We start from the raw sequence: 20,087 nt of genomic DNA, 5'->3' as shown, positions 1-20,087 counted from the left end.
TACTTTTCTCAATCTTTACTAACAACATGCCTCTGGCTTTGAGTAAAGCCAGTGTGTCTATGTATGCGGATGACTCAACACAAGACACGTCAGCTACTTCAGTGACTGAAATGACAGCTACACTTAAAGAGCTGCAGTTAGTTTCAGAATGGGTGGCAAGGAATAAGTTAGTCCTAAATATTTCAAAAACTAAAAGCATTGTATTTGGGAAAAATCATTCACTAAACCCTAAACCTAAACTAAATCTTGTAATAAATGTGGAAATTGAACAAGTTGAGGAGACTAAACTGCTTGGAGTAACCCTGGATTATAAACTGTCATGGTCAAAACATTTTGATACAACAGTAGCTAAGATGGGGAGAAGTCTGTCCATAATAAAGCGCTGCTCTACCTTCTTAACAGCACTATCAACAAGGCAGGTCCTACAGGCTCTAGTTTTGTTGCACCTGGATTACTGTTCAGTCATGTTGTCAGGTGCCACAAAGAGGGACAGGAAAATTGCAATTTGCTCAGAACAGGGCAGCACGGCTGGCCCTTGGATGTACACAGAGAGCAAACATTAATAATATGCATGTCAATCTCTCCTGGCTCAAAGTGGAGGAGAGATTGACTTCATCACTATGTGTATGTGAGGGGTATTGACATGTTGAAAGCACTGAGCTGTCTGTTTAAACAACTAGCACACAGCTCAGACACCCATGTATACCCCACAAGACATTCCACCAGCGGTCTCTTCACAGTCCCCAAGTCCAGAACAGACTATGGGAGGCACACAGTACTACATAGAGCCATGACTACATGGAACTCTATTCCACATCAGGTAACTGATGCAAGCAGTTGAATCAGATTTTTTAAAAACTGATAAAAATATACCTTATGGAACAGCGGGGACTGTGAAGCAACACAAACATAGGCGCAGACACATGCATACACACACATGATAACATACGCACACCTGGATTCTGTGTTATAGATATGTGGTAGTGGAGTAGGGGCCTGAGGGCACACACTTAGTGTGCTGTGAAATCTGTTATTAATGTATTGTAATGTTTTTAAAATTGTATAACTACCTTAATTGTGCCGGACCCCAAGAAGAGTAGCTGCTGCCTTGGCAGCAGCTAATGGGGATCCATAATAAATACAAATACAAATCTCACAATCGATTATTATGATTTACTTTTGCGTTGGTATTATTAGCGGCTTGGGTCTTTTTTAATATCAAGGAATATTTCACTTTCTCTGTTCATAGGAGTAACAACATAAATTTGTGCATGAGGCAGAAATAATGCGGTGCGATTGGAGTTTCGCCATCAGCTGGAAGACGGTGTCCCTTTTTGGTCAGTGTCAGTGGAGGAAAGGGAGAGTGGAGGGATGTTGAGAGGCGGACCCTCAATCTGCTGCTCTCTCCCTCCGCTGAGACTGACCATCAGATGCAGGCACCATCAGCCCAATAAAATAAAAAGTGAATTATTGAAATGTATGCTCACTCAGCTGTGCTTCACAAGTAATACAACAACGGATCTATTACCGGTGTGATCATATAGCCTACCTCAAATGTTGAAATATAATTTTTAAAAATTGCCCGAACAACAATGCATTGGCAGGGCAATTCAAGCAAAGCAAATATGCGGTGATAATGTATTGGGCCTATAGCTTACTGCACAAACCTCATTGCTACAGTACTGTTTTTAATTGGTTAATGTTGCGTAGGCTTACATTTTTTAAGTAATGTAAAAAAATCTGAGTGGTAGATCTCGGCTTGCATTTTGACTCAAAGTGATCTTGACTCAGAAAAGGTTGGTGACCACTGTTCTAGAGTTTTCCCTGTTAACACTATCAACTGTGGCAATTGTGATCGAATCAACGCAATATTAGCCACTTTCAATGCAACATACCGAAACAAAACTAACTATGCAAGAGATTTTGTTGTAGCCATAACGCATCGGAGTAGGATTCTATTGCATTGACATGCACTAATCAGCCTGTACTCTACACAGACCAGTGCGGCATAAACAATCAGAGCTGCAGTAGGCCTATATGCAAATAGACCATTGCCATATATGGATCTGTGCCATTTACTTTGAACTGGACTGTGTTTACAGCATGAGTGGTTGTGAGTAGATGCGCACATAGGGTGTATTTCAATATGTATTGGATATGCATGGGTGCGCTTCACAATGGTAAAATATAAAACACACCTGGAGACACCTCATCATTTTTGTAGAGGGGTTGTTGCCCAGGCAGTGCTACTGTAGCTAGCAAAATAGTGTAGAAGCCAGGGCCACCGGCAAACGTGTGGCGAGCTGGCATTTGCTCCGCTCTTTTCAATCAGGTGTGGCAGACCAGTTAAGGACTTTCAATACAGCTGACATCCACTGACATAGGCTTTAATAGTTCATGATAATAGCCCTTTTCGTTCCAGTTGTATCTTTAGATAAAGTGGTAGCCCATCATGGGCAGGGGCCAGTGGAGGCTGGTGAGAGGAGCTATAGGAGGATGGGCTCATTGTAATGACTGGATTGGAATGAATGGAACAGTCAAACGTGGTTTGATACTGTTCCATTTATTCGATTCCAGCCATTACAATAATATAATAATATGCCATTTAGCAGACGCTTTTATCCAAAGCGACTTACAATCATGCGTGCATACATTTTTTGTGTATGGGTGGTCCCGGGGATCGAACCCACTACCTTGGCATTACAAGCGCCGTGCTCTACCAGCTGAGCTACAGAGGACCACACAATGACCCCATCCTCCTATAGCTCCTCCCACCAGCCTCCACAGGCAGTTGCCCATGGTAGGGTAACTATGTTGCTGAAATGGACTTTTCCCCAAAAGGGGATCTTCTTTTCCATCATTTCCAACGTCGCCCTGATGTCATCCCTGCAATTTACTTGTATTTGTTGTGTTTAAACGTGATTGTGATAGAATCCCACTCACAGTTTGTAGCGTTGTTTCCCCTAGCGAGCACAAGCACTGGCAGCGTCCTGTATTCTTCTCGGGCATCTCCTTCTTCTGCAAACATGTTCTTACACTTCATTCATCCTCACTGCCATTACTTTCATCATACTTTTGCCCCCTTTTTCAGTTGTATATACTTTTTTCAGCATATGTCTCTAACCACATTCTACCTCTTGCTTGTATTAGCAATATATGGGTTGAAGGACTGATTCTGTTTGTATTGCTTGTGAAGAATATATCAGGCAAAACTAAGTTGGAGTTGAATACATTTGTTTGAAATCATGGCTTGTATGGCTTTAAGTCTGATTAATATGTCTTAGTATGAGCAAAGGGATTGAATCATTTGTCTGAAGACATAAAAGGAAAGCAGATGTCAATGAAAAACTTGTGAACTGTATTATTATTATTCATGTCTTTTGGCAAGCCCCTTATCAGGTTATTATTTTATGAGAATGTATCTCTCTGACTCTCTCTAGTGTCATCCATAACTGCTATGAGACATGGGAATTGTTTATGCACATTTTTGCTTTTGGTCTAATACCTGCCAGGGGGGAGCTTTTTCACACTTTGACGTAACAATCAGAGCCAATCATAACCGTAAACATGCTCACAATAATAGTTGATCATAATAATTTCCCACTGTGAGCTTTTTAACATGACACCAGGCACTAAGCCAGCTACCAAATTAATTCATCACCCAGCCATCATATTGACAGAGATGTGTGTGTGTGTGTAAGCGCCTGTGTTTGTTTGCGCATACGTGTGTGAGTGTGTGTTACCCACGTGGCTGTGCCTACTCCCGGCCCCTGCGAACTCCAACTCTCCGAAGGCGTTGGTGGGGTACTCTGAGGAGTGCTGAGAGCTGTCCCACTGGCTGGCGATGGCCACCCCGAAATAGTCTCCTGTAGCTATGGAGCAGTGTGTCTCCCGCACACCCCCACACTGACACAACACACCATTGCTGACAGGGAGAGCGAGAGAAAGACATACACATGAATACACACAGACACACACACAACCAGCCGTAACAGACAACACAGACACACTGACAACATTTGCTTTGCATGGACATTTTGCATTGGTTAACTGTATTGTACCTAAAGGAGTCCTCTATGAACGTGGTGCAAACTCTCTTTTTGATGACCTTGGGGATCCAGCTCTGTGAGGGAAAGAGATTGAGTCACTATTAGATTATCTTACTCTATATAACAGGCAACAGCCTACAGATGTTGAATTGTAAATGAAACAGGGTGTATGGTAGCAATTAGTAAATAGCCAAGTCAACATTCACTGTGTGTGTGTGTGTGTGTGTGTGTGTGTCAGTATGCACAAGCACTGTTGTTCTAGCTTGCTACAACTAGGACTTGCATGAAGATTGTTGTTATGGGCAATGTACTGTGGACTCAGAAAAAAGGGTGTCATATACACTACCAGTCAAAAGTTTTAGAACACCTACTCAATCAAGGGTTTTTCTTTCTTTCTTTTTTACTATTTTCTACATTGTACAATAATAGAGAAGACATCAAAACTATGAAATAACACATATGGAATCATGTAGTAACCAAAAAAGTGTTAAACAAATCAAAATATACTGGCCACAATCCCCCGACCTCAACCAAATTGAGTTGGTTTGGGATGAGTCGGACGGCAGAGTGAAGGAAAAGCAGCCAACAAGTGCTCAGCATTTGTGGGAACTCCTTCAAGACTGTTGGAAAAGCATTCCTCATTAAGCTGATTGAGAGAATGCCAAGAATGTGCAAAGTTGTCACCAAGGCAAAGGGTGGCAATGTAGAAAATAGTAAAAAATAAAGAAAAACCCTTGAATGAGTAGGTGTGTCCAAACTTTTGACTGTCTCCCGAGTGGCGCAGTGGTCTAAGGCACTGCATCGCAGTGCTAGCTGTGCCACTAGAGATCCTGGTTCGAATCCAGGCTCTGTTGTAGCCGGCCGTGACCGGGAGACCCATGGAGCGGCGCACAATTCGTCCAGGGTAGGGGAGGGAATGGCCGGCAGGGATGTTGGTAGAGCATGGTGTTTGCAACGCCAGGGTTGTGGGTTCGATTCACGCGGGGGGCCAGTATGAAAAATAAATACAAATATGTATGTACTCACTAACTGTAAGTCGCTCTGGATAAGAGCGTCTGGTAAATGTAAAATGTACTTTATTATTTATTTTTTTGTCAACAAAAATACTCTGTAATGTCAAAGTGTAAGAAAGATTCTAACATTTGTACATAAAAATAACAATAAATACAACACAAATATATCTTCATTAGATAAGTATTCAACCCCCTGAGCGTTCCACACCTGAATTGTGCAACATTTAACCATTATTCTTTTCAAAGTGCAGATTTAAGTCAAAACTGTAACTCAGCCACTCAGGAACATTTACCGTCTTCTTGGTAAGCAACTCCAGTGTAGATTTGGCCTTGTATTTTAGGTTATTGTCCTGCTGAAAGGTGAATTCATCTCCCAGTGTCAGGTGGAAAGCACACTGAACCAGGTTTTCCTCTAGGATTTTGCCTGTACTTAGCTTCATTCCATTTATTTTTAATCCTGAAAAACAGTAATGTGTTGTATTGGATTGGCCCCAAACATAACACTTTGTATTCAGGACAAAAATGAATTGCTTTGCAATATTATTTTAGTGCCTTGTTGCAAACAGGATGTTTTGGAATATTTGGTACAGGATTCCTTCTTTTCACACTGTTAATTAGGTTGGTATTGTGGAGTAACTACAATGCTGTTGGCCTTCCTCAGTTTTCTCCTATCACAGCTAGGGCTGTTATGGTGACCGTATTACCACCGGTCACGAGTCATGAAGGCAGTCAAATTCCATGTGACCGTTTAGTCACGGTAATTAGGCTTCTCCAAGCTCTGATGCTGCTGATGGTCATTAGTAGCCTACCAAACTTGCTAAATGCCTGGTACTCAGCACACTACTCTATTGACCCTCTAATCACTCTGTAACCAATGCAAATATGATAAAAAAATCAAATCAAACACTTCACGAGAGCTCATGTTGTGCAACATTTCTATAGGCTATGCAACTGTGTCAGAAAAAAGAGTGATGGCCTCTATTAAAAAGAGGAGAATCCCATACGTTTTCTATACACTAGGCCTATTATATTTATTTCTCAACTTTCATCATATTAAGCACATTGTCTCCCTTTACAACAGGAGTATAGCCTACCTGGCTGGCATGAAAATTAACCACGGGAAAAGCATCCTCCATTCGCTATTTACAGTGCATTTGGAAGGAATCAGACTCCTTGACTTTTTCCCCAATTGTTTTTTTCCCCTCATCAATCTACATACAATACCCCATAATGACAAAGCAAAAACCGTTTTTTTTTTACATTTTGGCAAATGTATCAAAAATAACAAACTGATATCACATTTACATAAGTATTCAGACCCTTTACTCAGTACCATCGGCAACGATTACAGCCTTGAGCGTTCTTGGGTATGACGCTACAAGCTTGGCACACCTGTATTTGGGGAGTTTCTCCCATTCTTCTCTGCAGATCCTCTCAAGCTCTCGCAGGTTGGATGGGGAGCGTGGCTGCAAAGCTATTTTCAGGTCTCTCCAGAGATGTTCGATCGGGTTCGAGTCCAGGCTCTGGCTGGGCCACTCAAGGACATTCAGAGACTTGTCCCGAAGCCACTCCTGTGTTGTCTTAGCTTTGTGCTTAGGGGTCGTTGTCCTGTTGGAAGGTGAACCTTCGCCCCAGTCTGAGGTCCTGAACGCTCTGGAGCAGGTTTTCATCAAGGATCTCTCTGTACTTTGCGCCGTTCATCTTTCCTTTGATCCTGACTAGTCTCCCAGTCCCTGCCGCTGAAAAACATCCCCACAGCATGATGCTGCAGGTTTCCACTAGACGTGACGCTTGGCATTCAGGCCAAAGAGTTCAATCTTGGTTTCATCAGATTAGAGAATCTAGTTTCCCATGGTCTGACAGTCCTTTAGGTGCCGTTTAGCAAACTCCATGTGGGCCTTTTACTGAGGAGTTGCTTCCGTCTGGCCACTCTACCATAAAGGCCTGATTGGTGGAATGCTGCAGAGATGGTTGTCCTTCTGGAAGGTTCTCCCATCTCAACAGAGGAACTCTGGAGCTCTGTCAGAGTAACCATCGGGTTCTTGGTCAGCTCCCTGACCAAGGCCCTTCTCCCCCGATTGCTCAGTTTGGCCGGGCGGCCAGCTTAAGGAAGAGTCTTGGTGGTTCCAAACTTCTTCCATTTAATAATTATGGAGGCCCCCAGGTCGGGGGCATATGATAGCAACATTTGTAGAATTGCAGGAAATTAGCTGTAAAACTGCAACATTTTCTCTCAGCCTCAATGCAAAATGTGAACAAAAGCATGATATGGTCCACTGGGCACACACTGGTTGAATCAACATTGTTTCCCCGTCATTTTAATGAAATTACGTTGAACCAACATGGAATAGACGTTGAACTAAAGTCTGTGCCCAGTGGGGCGCTATAGAACAGCAAAAGTGTAGAATTGCAGGAAATGTGCTTTAAAACTGCAACATTTTCTCTTCTTCAACAGACAAGCTCAGTCCGATGATGCTGTGACACACCGCCCCAGACCATGACAGACCCTCCACCTCCAAATCGATCCCGCTCCAGAGTACAGGCCTCGGAGTAACGCTCATTCCTTCGGCGATAAATGCGAATCCGACCATCACCCCTGGTGAGACAAAACCGTGACTCGTCAGTGAAGAGCACTTTTTGCCAGTCCTGTCTGGTCCAGCGACGGTGGGTTTGTGCCCATAGGCGACGTTGTTGCCAGTGATGTCTGGTGAGGACCTGCCTTACAACAGGCCTACAAGCCCTCAGTTCAGCCTCTCTCAGCCTATTGCGGACAGTCTGAGCACTAATGGAGGGATTGTGCGTTCCTGGTGTAACTCGGGCAGTTGTTGTTGCCATCCTGTACCTGTCCCGCAGGTGTGATGTTCGGATGTACCTATCCTGTGCAGGTGTTGTTACACGTGGTCTGCCACTGCGAGGACGATCAGCTGTCCGTCCTGTCTCCCTGTAGCGCTGTCTTAGGCGTCTCACAGTACGGACATTGCAATTTATTGCCCTGGCCACAGCTGCAGTCCTCATGCCTCCTTGCAGCATGCCTAAGGCACGTTCACGCAGATGAGCAGGGACCCTGGGCATCTTTCTTTTGGTGTTTTTCAGAGTCGAAAGTAGAGTAGAAAGGCCTCTTTAGTGTCCTAAGTTTTCATAACTGTGACCTTAATTGCCTACCGTCTGTAAGCTGTTAGTGTCTTAATGACCATTCCACAGGTGCATGTTCATGAATTGTTTACGGTTCATTGAACAAGCATGGGAAACAGTGTTTAAACCCGTTACAATGAAGGTATGTGAAGTTATTTGCATTTTTACTAATTATCTTTGAAAGTCAGGGTTCTGAAAAAGGGACGTTTCTTTTTTTGCTGAGTTTAGTTGAACATTGATAAGAAAATACAATAAAGTCATACAGAACCTTGTTTAAATTAACAAAACCATATGCCTAGGGCTAGCACTTCAGCAGAAGACTAACCTACATTTATGGTCTGTAAGTGAATGAATGAATGAATGAATGAATGAATGGACTTTTTATTTTCGTGTCAAATCGCCAGTTAGCAACCCATCACTTCCGGGATTAATTGACACAAACAAACATTTCAATGATTCACAGTGATAATTCAGTGATAATTCTTCCGGTGTTCTGTGCAGTGTGCACCGCATAAAGAGTGAAAAATAAATCAATACATAATAGTAAATAAGGTTATCCGAGCAATAATTATAACCCTAGGGCAGTAAAAAAATTACAAAGATAAATACAGATAAATAAATACAGCAAAAATGGCATTTAAAAGGCATTTAAACCCAGTCTAGCACAAAGGGAAGCTTTAAGTGTGAGACAGGCCTACACACAATCTATATACGTACCTGCCATTTGCTATATAGGAGCTAATTATTTTTATAATTTAATTATAGGTTGCCCTTTTTTTATTTATTCCAGGCTTTATCTAAAAATTCCGCAAACGGAAATAGACAAAGGACAAAGAAACGTTTCTGTTTCTACTCATCACTCAGCCACATAATGCCAGAGTATACCTGGTGGGCTTTCTGGAATAAGGATATCGTGGTAGAAAGGGCAATAGATTATAAAATAAATGTCAATTCTCTATTTCTTCGAGGTCACAAAAGTTACAGTCTTTCCTATTCCATTTCACCATTATACCGACCTGTTTCAATACGTAGGGGCAATATCCCTGATCTTACCTGTGCACATAGCAATCTCTTGCTTTTAGGTGGTTGTACATAATATCTCTCACACACAAATTCACACTTAATCAAACAAAAGCTTCTCAATTTGGGTTTATGATTAATCCACCCATTTATTTTCATATTGCATCATCAGTTGTTTTTTTAAATAGCATCTGTGTCTCTCTTAATTTGGTTTTCATACAACTGTTCATAGTCCGACTGTTGGAAAAGGTCTGACATTTCAGTTGCCCAGGCTCCCCCTACGGAGAGATCCCATTGAAAAACTTTGCTGGCTATTCTGGCAATTGGCATATCCAACAGTCTATTTCAAAGTCTCACCATACACGCCTTCCATCTCACCTCACAGGGTTCCCAGCCCATGTCCCCAGTTATTGCCAGTATAGGTGCAAACTTGTGGATACTTTCACTGAACAAAAATGTGCAACATGCAACAATTTCTAAGATTTTACTGAGGAAATCAGTCAATTGAAATAAATTCATTAGGCCCTAATTTTACATTTAAATTTTTTACATTTTTAGTCATTTAGCAGACGCTCTTATCCAGAGCGACTTACAGTTAGTGCATACATTTTTCATACTGGCCCCCCGTGGGAATCGAACCCACAACCCTGCCGTTGCAAGCGCCATGCTCTACCAACTGAGCTACAGGAGGGCATCTATGGATTTTACATGACTGGGAATACAGATACAGTGGGGGGAAAAAAGTATTTAGTCAGCCACCAATTGTGCAAGTTCTCCCACTTAAAAAGATGAGAGAGGCCTGTAATTTTCATCATAGGTACACGTCAACTATGACAGACAAATTGAGAATTTTTTTTCCAGAAAATCACATTGTAGGATTTTTAATGAATTTATTTGCAAATTATGGTGGAAAATAAGTATTTGGTCACCTACAAACAAGCAAGATTTCTGGCTCTCACAGACCTGTAACTTCTTCTTGAAGAGGCTCCTCTGTCCTCCACTCGTTACCTGTATTAATGGCACCTGTTTGAACTTGTTATCAGTATAAAAGACACCTGTCCACAACCTCAAACAGTCACACTCCAAACTCCACTATGGCCAAGACCAAAGAGCTGTCAAAGGACACCAGAAACAAAATTGTAGACCTGCACCAGGCTGGGAAGACTGAATCTGCTATAGGTAAGCAGCTTGGTTTGAAGAAATCAACTGTGGGAGCAATTATTTGGAAATGGAAGACATACAAGACCACTGATAAACTCCCTCGATCTGGGGCTCCACGCAAGATCTCACCCCGTGGGGTCAAAATGATCACAAGAACTGTGAGCAAAAATCCCAGACCACACGGGGGGACCTAGTGAATGACCTGCAGAGAGCTGGGACCAAAGTAACAAAGCCTACCCTCAGTAACACACTACGCCGCCAGGGACTCAAATCCTGCAGTGCCAGACGTGTCCCCCTGCTTAAGCCAGTACATGTCCAGGCCCGTCTGAAGTTTGCTAGAGTGCATTTGGATGATCCAGAAGAGGATTGGGAGAATGTCATATGGTCAGATGAAACCAAAATATAACTTTTTGGTAAAAACTCAACTCGTCGTGTTTGGAGGACAAAGAATGCTGAGTTGCATCCAAAGAACACCATACCTACTGTGAAGCATGGGGGTGGAAACATCATGCTTTGGGGCTGTTTTTCTGCAAAGGGACCAGGACGACTGATCCGTGTAAAGGAAAGAATGAATGGGGCCATGTATCGTGAGATTTTGAGTGAAAACCTCCTTCCATCAGCAAGGGCATTGAAGATGAAACGTGGCTGGGTCTTTCAGCATGACAATGATCCCAAACACACCGCCCGGGCAACGAAGGAGTGGCTTCGTAAGAAGCATTTCAAGGTCCTGGAGTGGCCTAGCCAGTCTCCAGATCTCAACCCCATAGAAAATCTTTGGAGGGAGTTGAAAGTCTGTGTTGCCCAGCGACAGCCCCAAAACATCACTGCTCTAGAGGAGATCTGCATGGAGGAATGGGCCAAAATACCAGCAACAGTGTGTGAAAACCTTGTGAAGACTTACAGAAAACGTTTGACCTGTGTCATTGCCAACAAAGGGTATATAACAAAGTATTGAGAAACTTTTGTTATTGACCAAATACTTATTTTCCACCATAATTTGCGCTGCAGTGGTCTAAGGCACGGCAGCGCAGTGCTAGCTGTGCCACTAGAGATCCTGGTTCGAATCCAGGCTCTGTCGTAACCGGCCGCGACCGGGAGACCCATGAGGCGGCGCACAATTGGCCCAGTGTCGTCCAGGGTAGGGGAGGGAATGGCCGGCAGGGGTGTAGCTCAGTTGGTAGAGCATGGCGTTTGCAACACCAGGGTTGTGGGTTTGATTCCCACGAGGGGCCAGTATTAAAAAATAATGTATGCACTCACTAACTGTAAGTCACTCTGGATAAGAGTGTCTGCTAACTGACTAAAATGTAAATGTAAAAAAATTAAAAATCCTACAATGTGATTTTCAGGAAAAAAACTTCTCATTTTGTCTGTCATAGTTGATGTGTACCTATGATGAAAATTACAGGCCTCTCTCATCTTTTTAAGTGGGAGAACTTGCACAATTGGTGGCTGACTAAATACTTTTTTTCCCCACTGTATCTGTATTCCCAGTCATGTGAAATCCATAGATGCCCTCCTGTAGCTCAGTTGGTAGAGCATGGCGCTTGCAACGCTTTCCCCACTGTATGCTGTTGGTTGCTGATACCTTTAAAATAAAAAGTAGAGGCGTGGATCAGAAAACCAGTCAGTATCTGGTTTGACCACCATTTGCTTCATGCAACGCAACACTTCTCCTTCACATCAGGCTGTTAATTGTGGCCTGTGGAATGTTGTTCCACTCCTCTTCAATGACTGTGCGAAGTTGCTGGATATTGGCGGAAACTGGAACATGCTGTTGTACACGTCAAGCATCCCAAACATGCTCAATGGGTGACATGTCTGGTGAGTATGCAGGCCATGGAAGAATATAAATAAATATATAAAATAAATAATATATATATATATATAAACTGGGACATTTTCAGCATCCAGGAATTGTGTACAGATCCTTGCGACATGGGGCCTGCATTATCATGCTGAAACATGAAGTGATGGCGGCGGATGAATGGCACGACAACGGGCCTCAAGATCTCTGTGCATTCAAATTGCCATCGAGATAATGCAACTGTGTTTGTTGTCCATAGCTTATGCCTGCCCATACCATAACCCCACCGCCACAACGTTGACATCAGCAAACCGCTCACCCATACGGCGCCATACACGCTGTCTGCCATCTGCCCGGTACAGTTGAAACCGGGATTAATCAGTGTAGAGCACACTTCTCCAGCATGCCAGTGGCCCTCAAAGGTGAGCATTTGCCCGTCAGTTACCACGCCAAACTGCAGTCAAGTCAACAAGCACGCAGATGAGCATCCCTGAGACAGTTTCTGACAGTTTGTGCAGAAATTCATCAGCTGTCTGGGTGGCTGGTCTCAGACGATCCTGCAGGTGAGGAAGCCGGATGTGGAGGTCCTGGGCTGGCGTGGTTACACGTGGTCTGCGGTTGTGAGGCTGGTTGGACGTACTGCCAAATGCTCCAAAACGACGTTGGAGGCGGCTTATGGTAGAGACATAAACAATAAATTCTCTGGCAACAGCTCTGGTGGACATTCCTGCAGTCAGCATGCCAATTGCACACTCAAAACTTGAGAAATCTGTGGCATTGTGTTGTGTGACAAAAATGCACGTTTCAGTGGCCTTTTATTGTCCCTAGCACAAGATGCACCTGTGTAATGATCATGCTGTTTAATCAGCTTCTTGATATGCCACACCTGTCAGGTGGATGGATTGTCTTGGCAAAGGGAAATACTCACTGACAGGGATGTAAACATTTGTGCACAAAATTTGAGAAAAATCAGCTTTTTGTGCGTATGGAACATTTCTGGGAGCTTTTATTTAAGCTCATGAAACATGGGAACAACACTTTACATGTTGCATTTATATTTTTGTTCAGTGTAAAAAATAACGTACTTCTCTGTTATAGACATGTTCATTTTTGAGATACCTCTTAGCACCCCACAGTCCTGCTGAACAGTCATTGTCAATAAGTAATTGTCACAAGGATTGATAATTCAGTTATTCTTGTCTCTATGTCACCACAGGAATTCTGTGCCATTTATGATCAATTTACAGTTGTGCAGATTTACAAAAAGAAATTGCCAAACGCAATGGCCTTATGCTATAACACTGAGTCGGTAGATTTTTGACAATGAATACTGGCATAGTTGAATGTAGCCTAAATCAAGATTAGGTTACAACAGGTTTAGTGGTGATGTAAGCACTTCTAGCCTACTGAATTTCAGCTCTTAAAAAACAGAGTAATTGGTTAAAGGGGTCGAGGGAATTATATTTAAATGACAACCACAAGTTTAAACTCGCATTAAGGTGACGTGGTCACAGACTATTTACCGCAATTTACCTCTGGTTGGAGAGTTAAGGCACACTATACTACCCTACCAAGCAAAAGAGCAGTACCTGCTCATAGAGTGAAACTGTCCAGCCAAATGAATTGTAGGCCTATCACTGGAGATGTGGTTATCTGTTGCCTTACTATGAGGTTATTTTTTATTCATATTGACCCTGACATGACCTTTGACCCTAGACTGCAGTTACTGCCTTCTTGCTTCGTACACCCACTGGAAAACGTTTCCATTACGATTTTTTTTTTTTTGCAAACTTATTTTCATATATTTATTTGTATGTGGCTGTCAGTGTCATATAGTTTGATACTTGTATCCGCAAAGAACAATAAATAATACCAAGGAAAACAGTAGACACTGTAGCCCAAAGCTCAGTGAAACCAAGGTAAAAGGCAGTAACTTACGTGATTTTCTTGGGTTCACTAACTTTTTGAAGTTACTGCAAACATGACCCCCATTTTCTCCATAACACAACACAATGGAGGCAGGCTATTTGTCCACATGATAAAGCATGTATTTAATGTATAACAAAATGTAAATAACTCAATTTTGATCAAATGTGCATCTACTTCTCTTTTGCTTGGTAGGGCAGTACAGGATATGATATCACTCTCCCAGTTAGTCTATGATGTTTTGCATGTCTGTTTTGACATTTGACGGGCGTCAACTTTTTACATAAAGCTGCTTGGGTCAAACTCCTGGAATAGGCTACTACAATTCTACCCCTAAATTCCATCCAAGTAAAATGTTTCGTTTGGCATAAACTTTTTATTTATTCTATGATAAATCTGTTAACGCTAAACTTGTTGCATTCAGCATACTATAGCGTAATTTGCGCACGATTTTGCCATGCGTATACCCAAAAAGACACGATTTTGCCATGCGTATACCCAAAAAGACACGGGCTATTTAATGTGCGAAATTGCTCAGTTTATAATAGTAAACCAAACCTGATCTTTCTCGGATTTTCCTGTTCCCGTTTTCCTTCCGCCTCCTTTATGCTCTTTATCTGTATCCTTCATTACGCACTCTATACCCCTCCCTATCGCCTCTTCTCCGGCAAGGGGTTACAAAAAAAATCGAATAGGTCCAAAAACAAATAGTTTGAAGTTCACCGCTGGAAGTGCACGCAGGCAAACACCGCGACGTAAAATTATTCGGAATGGCCACCTCGACCTGCGCTGCGCTGCGCTGCGCTGTGCTCCGCCAACACACAGTCACTCCGCCCACAACAAAAATTTATTAAAAATAAAAACTGAAATCTACATTTACATAAGTATTCAGACCCTTTACTTAGCACTTTGTTTAAGTACCTTTGGCAGCGATTACTACTCAAAAACATCCCCACAGCATGATGCTGCCACCACCACCATGCTTCACCTTAGGGATGGTGCCAGGTTTCCTCCGGACTTGACGCTTGGCATTCAAGTCAAAGAGTTCAATCTTGGTTTCATCAGACCAGAGAATCTTGTTTCTCATGGTCTGAGAGTCTTTAGGTGCCTTTTGGCAAACTCCAAGCGGGCTGTCATGTTCCTTTTACTGAGGAGTGGCTTCCGTCTGGCCACTACCATAAAGGCCTAATTGGTGGAGTGCTGCAAAGATGGTTGTCCTTCTGGAAGGTTCTCCCATCTCCACAGAAGATCTCTAGAGCTCTGTCAGAGTGACCATCGGGTTCTTGGTCACCTCCCTGACCAAGGCCCTTCTCCCCTGATTGCTCAGTTTGGCCGGGCGGACAGCTGTAGGAAGAGACTTGGTGGTTCCAAACATCTTCCATTTAAGAATGATTGAGGCCACTGTGTTCTTGGGGGACCTTCAACGCTGCAGAAATGTTTTGGTACCCTTCCCCAGATCTGTGCCTCGACACAACCCTGTCTCGGCGCTCTACAGACAATTCCTTTGACCTCATGACTTGGTTTTTGCTCTGACATGCACTGTCAACTGTGGGACCTTATATAGACAGGTGTGTGCCTTTCCATATCATGTCCAATCAATTGAATTTACCACAGGTGGACTCCAATCAAGTTGTAGAAACATCTTAAGGATGATCAATGGAAACAGGATGCACCTGAGCTCAATTTCGAAGTCTCATAGCAGAGGCTGAATACTTATGTAAATAAGGTATTTCCGTTCTTTATAGCTAACTGTGCAAATAGCACTGCTGGGTGATTTGAAAAGTCATAGTCAATTGAACAATAATATAATAATACTCTTAGCAAACAAAAATGTTTATCTTTAATTTACAATTTATGAGAATAGAAAGGTTCAGAACTTTTGTGAAACATCAAAGCACAGTTAAAAAAATGCAATGTGTATGGCAATTACAAATCAAAACTGGATGTTTTTCAGAGATAGATAGGAGGGGTTGAGGGTAGCTGAAAAAAAAAGAATATATAACTAATGTAAAACATACTGTGGCCGTAAAATGTATATAGTGTGTATAAGCTGGAAGTAGAATTCAAAGTATTGTTGTCCATTAGTTTACTACAATTAGGGGAGGGGTGGTAGGGTTAGGGGAAAATAATAAAGAAGGAAAATATATTTATTAAAAAACATATATATTTACCAAAAATATATAATTGGGGGGATTGGAAATTATGCAGACAACTACATTGATAGAAGCCACAATCTATCTGCAATATTAAAGCTGCTCACATTTAATCCTAGTAAAACTTCCCTGTCTTAGGTCAGTTAGGATCACCACTTTATTTTAAGAATGTGAAATGTCAGAATAATAGTAGAGAGAATGATTTATTTCAGCTTTTATTTATTTCATCACATTCCCAGTGGGTCAGAAGTTTACATACACTCAATTGGTATTTGGTAGCATTGCCTTTAAATTGTTTAACTTGGGTCAAACGTTTTAGGTAGCCTTCCACAAGCTTCCCACAATAAGTTGGGTGAATTTGGGCTCATTCCTCCTGACAGAGCTGGTGTAACTGAGTCAGGTTTGTAGGCCCCCTTGATCGCACACGCTTTTTCAATTCTGCCCACACATTTTCTATAGGATTGAGGTCAGGGCTTTGTGATGGCCACTCCAATACCTTGACTTTGTTGTCCTTAAGCCATTTTACCACAACTTTGGAAGTATGCTTGGGGTCATTGTCCATTTGGAAGACCCATTTGCGACCAAGCTTTAACTTCCTGACTGATGTCTTGAGATGTTGCTTCAATATATCCACATAATTTTCCTTCCTCATGATGCCATCTATTTTGTGAAGTGCACCAGTCCCTCCTGCAGCAAAGCACCCCCACAGCATGATGCTGCCACCCCCGTGCTTCATGGTTGGGATGGTGTTCTTTGGCTTGCAAGCATCCACCAATTTTCCTCCAAACATAACAATGGTCATTATGCCCAAACAGTTCTATTTTTGTTTCATCAGACCAGAGGACATTTTTCCAAAAAGTACGATATTTGTCCCCATGTGCAAACCGTAGTCTGGCTTTTTTGTGGCGGTTTTGGAGCAGTGGCTTCTTCCTTGCTGAGCGGCCTTTTAGGTTAAGTCGATATAGGACTAGTTTTACTGTGGATATAGATACTTTTGTACCTGTTTCCTCCAGCATCTTCACAAGGTCCTTTGCTGTTGTTCTGGGATTGATTTGCACTTTTCGCACCAAAGTACATTCATCTCTAGTAGACAGAACGAGTCTCCTCCCTGAGCGGTATGACGGCTGCGTGATCCCATGGTGTTTATACTTGCATACTATTGTTTGTACAGATGAACGTGGTACCTTCAGGCGTTTGGAAATTGCTCCCAAGGATGAACCAGACTTGTGGAGGTCTACAATATTTTTTCTGAGGTCTTGGCTGATTCCTTTTGATTTTCCCATTATGTCAAGCAAAGAGGCACTGAGTTTGAAGGTAGGCCTTGAAATACATCCACAGGTACACCTCCAATTGACTCAAATGATGTCAATTAGCCTATCAGAAGCTTCTAAAGCCATGATATCATTTTCTGGAATTTTCCAAGCTGTTTAAAGGCACAGTCAACTTCTGACCCACAGGAATTGTGATACAGTGAATTATAAGTGAAATAATCTGTCTGTAAACAATTGTTGGATAAATTACTTGTGTCATGCACAAAGTAGATGTCCTAACCGACTTGCCAAAACTATAGTTTGTTAACAGGAAATTTGTGGAGTGGTTGAAAAACAAGTTTTAATGACTCCAACCTAAGTGTATGTAAACTTCCGACTTCAACTGTACCCAATACACACAAATCTAGTAAGGAATGGAATTGAAGAATATATACATATATGGACAAGCAATGACAGAACGGCATGGACTAAGATACAGTGGAATATTATAGAAGAGAATACAGTATATACATATGAGATGAGTTATGCAATATATTTAATTTAGATATTTAACAGTCTGATGGCCTTGAGATAGAAGCTGATTTTCATTCTCTCAGTCCCAGCTTTGATGCACCTGTACTGACCTCGCCTTCTGGATGATAGCGGGGTGAACAGGCAGTGGCTTGGGTGGTTGATGTCCTTGATGATCTTTTTGGCCTTCCTGTGACATCGGGTGCTGTAGTAATGTGTTCGGCAGACCGCATCACCCTCTGGAGAGCCCTGCGGTTTCGGGCGGTGCAGTTGCCGTACCAGGCGGAGATACAGCCCAACAGGATGCTCTCAATTGTGCATCTGTAAAAGTTTGTGAGGGTTTTAGGTGCCAAGACAAATTTCTTCAGCCTCCTGAGGTTTAAGAGGCTCTGTTGCGTCTTCTTCACCACACTGTCTGTGTGGGTGGACCATTTCAGTTTGTCAGTGATGTGTACACCAAGGAACTTGAAGCTTTCCACCTTCTCCACTGCGGTCCTGTCGATGTGGATAGGGGGGTGCACCCTCTGCTGTTTCTTGAAGTCCACGATCATCTCCTTTGTTTTGTTGACGTTGAGTGAGAGGTTATTTTCCTGGCACCACACTCCCAGAGCCCTCACCTCCTCCCTGTAGGCGGTCTCGTCATTGTTGGTAATCAAGCCTACTACTAATGTGTCGTCTGCAAACTTGATGATTGAGATGGAGGCGTGCTTGGCCACGCAGTCATGTGTGAACAGGGAGTACAGGAAGGGGCTGAGCATGCACCCTTATGGGGCCCCAGTGTTAAGGATCAGCGAAGTGGAGATGTTGTTTCCTAACTTCACCACCTGGGGGCGGCCCGTCAGGAAGTCCAGGACCCAGTTGCACAGGGCGGGGTTCAGACCCAGGGCCTTGAGCTTAATGATGAGCTTGGATGGTACTACGGTGTTGAATGCTGAGCTATAGTCAATGAACAGCATTCTTACATAGGTATTCCTCATGTCCAGATGGGATAGGGCAGTGTGCAGTGTGATGGTGATTGCATCGTCTGTGGATCTATTGGGGCGGTAAGCAAATTGAAGTGGGTCTAGGGTGACAGGTCTCAAAGCACTTCATGATGACAGAGGTGAGGGCGATAGTCATTTAGCTTTCACTTTCAATTATCTGGCAACAGCTCTGGTGGACGTTCCTGCAGTCAGCATGCCAACTGCATGCTCCCTCAAAACCTGATACATCTGTGGTATTGTGTTGTGACTAAACTGCAAATTTTAGTGGCCTTTTATTGTCCCCAGCACAAGGTGCACCTGTGTAATGATCATGCTGTTTAATCAGCTTCTTGATATGCCACACCTGTCAGGTGGATGGATTATCTTGGCAAAGGAGAAATGCTCACTAACAGGGATGGAAACACATTTGTGCACAAAATTTGAGAGAAGCTTTTAGTGTGAATGGAAAATGTCTGGGATCTTTTAGTTCAGCTCATGAAACATGGGACCAACTTTACATGTTGCTTTTATATTTTTATTCAGTGTATACAATTTCACCTTTAGAACTGTAAAATACATATTTGTATGTTTAGTGTTAGAAAATGTACATATTTTCTAAAGGTCTCTTGATCAAAACATCTGCCTCCACCGCTGTGAACTTCACTTTGTGAGCTTGACTCCCTGAACTCGGTAGGAACTCTCCTTTCATCTCATACTAATCTTGTCCGTCTGAGTGTTTTCTGTTTAAAATCTATGAATTATTTTAGATTACTGGCTATGAATTGATCTCTGAATAGATGGACGAAATTACTTCCTCCTGCTGCTCTAAAATGTAAGGATTGCAGGCGTATGGTTTGTCTGTGGCTGTGACGTAGGGTTCAGCCAGGAGTTGATGGATAGTCGGAAGAGCGAATGAAATGGTAGGAGGGACATTCCAGCTTCAAATGGTAACAGACGGAAAAGATCTACTGCTGTGTCCCTGAGAACCAGGTCTATCGCTCAGTGCAAGCCATTTCGATCTACTGTACGGTGTCCACAGATCGATTTATAAGCGAAAATGTTGGGCGGAACATGTACCAGAAA

General features: G+C 42.7%; 1 protein-coding gene across 2 annotated transcripts in view; it reads right to left on the bottom strand.

Annotated features, from left to right (window-relative positions):
* LOC311104340 (transient receptor potential cation channel subfamily M member 4-like) overlaps positions 1-14,884 on the bottom strand; it is a 102,587-nt gene extending 87,703 nt beyond the window's left edge. Inside the window, exons 1-4 of one of the 2 annotated variants that reach the window (XM_084146153.1) lie at positions 14,667-14,884; positions 4,062-4,123; positions 3,748-3,925; positions 2,944-3,018 (exon numbers count right to left, since the gene is read on the bottom strand). In XM_084146153.1, coding sequence (XP_084002279.1) covers positions 2,944-3,018; positions 3,748-3,925; positions 4,062-4,123; positions 14,667-14,738 — 387 coding nt within the window. In that variant the 5' untranslated portion in view covers positions 14,739-14,884. The remainder of the gene's footprint in view (positions 1-2,943; positions 3,019-3,747; positions 3,926-4,061; positions 4,124-14,666) is intronic. The other variant, XM_084146154.1, reaches the window with a different exon arrangement.
* Positions 14,885-20,087: the final 5,203 nt, after the last annotated feature.

Source organism: Coregonus lavaretus (assembly GCF_964263955.1).
Source record: "Coregonus lavaretus genome assembly, chromosome: 28".
In the NCBI taxonomy this organism is placed as follows: domain Eukaryota; kingdom Metazoa; phylum Chordata; class Actinopteri; order Salmoniformes; family Salmonidae; genus Coregonus; species Coregonus lavaretus.
Note: the sequence above shows the minus strand (reverse complement) of the source record. Positions and strands in the feature narration are given on the sequence as shown.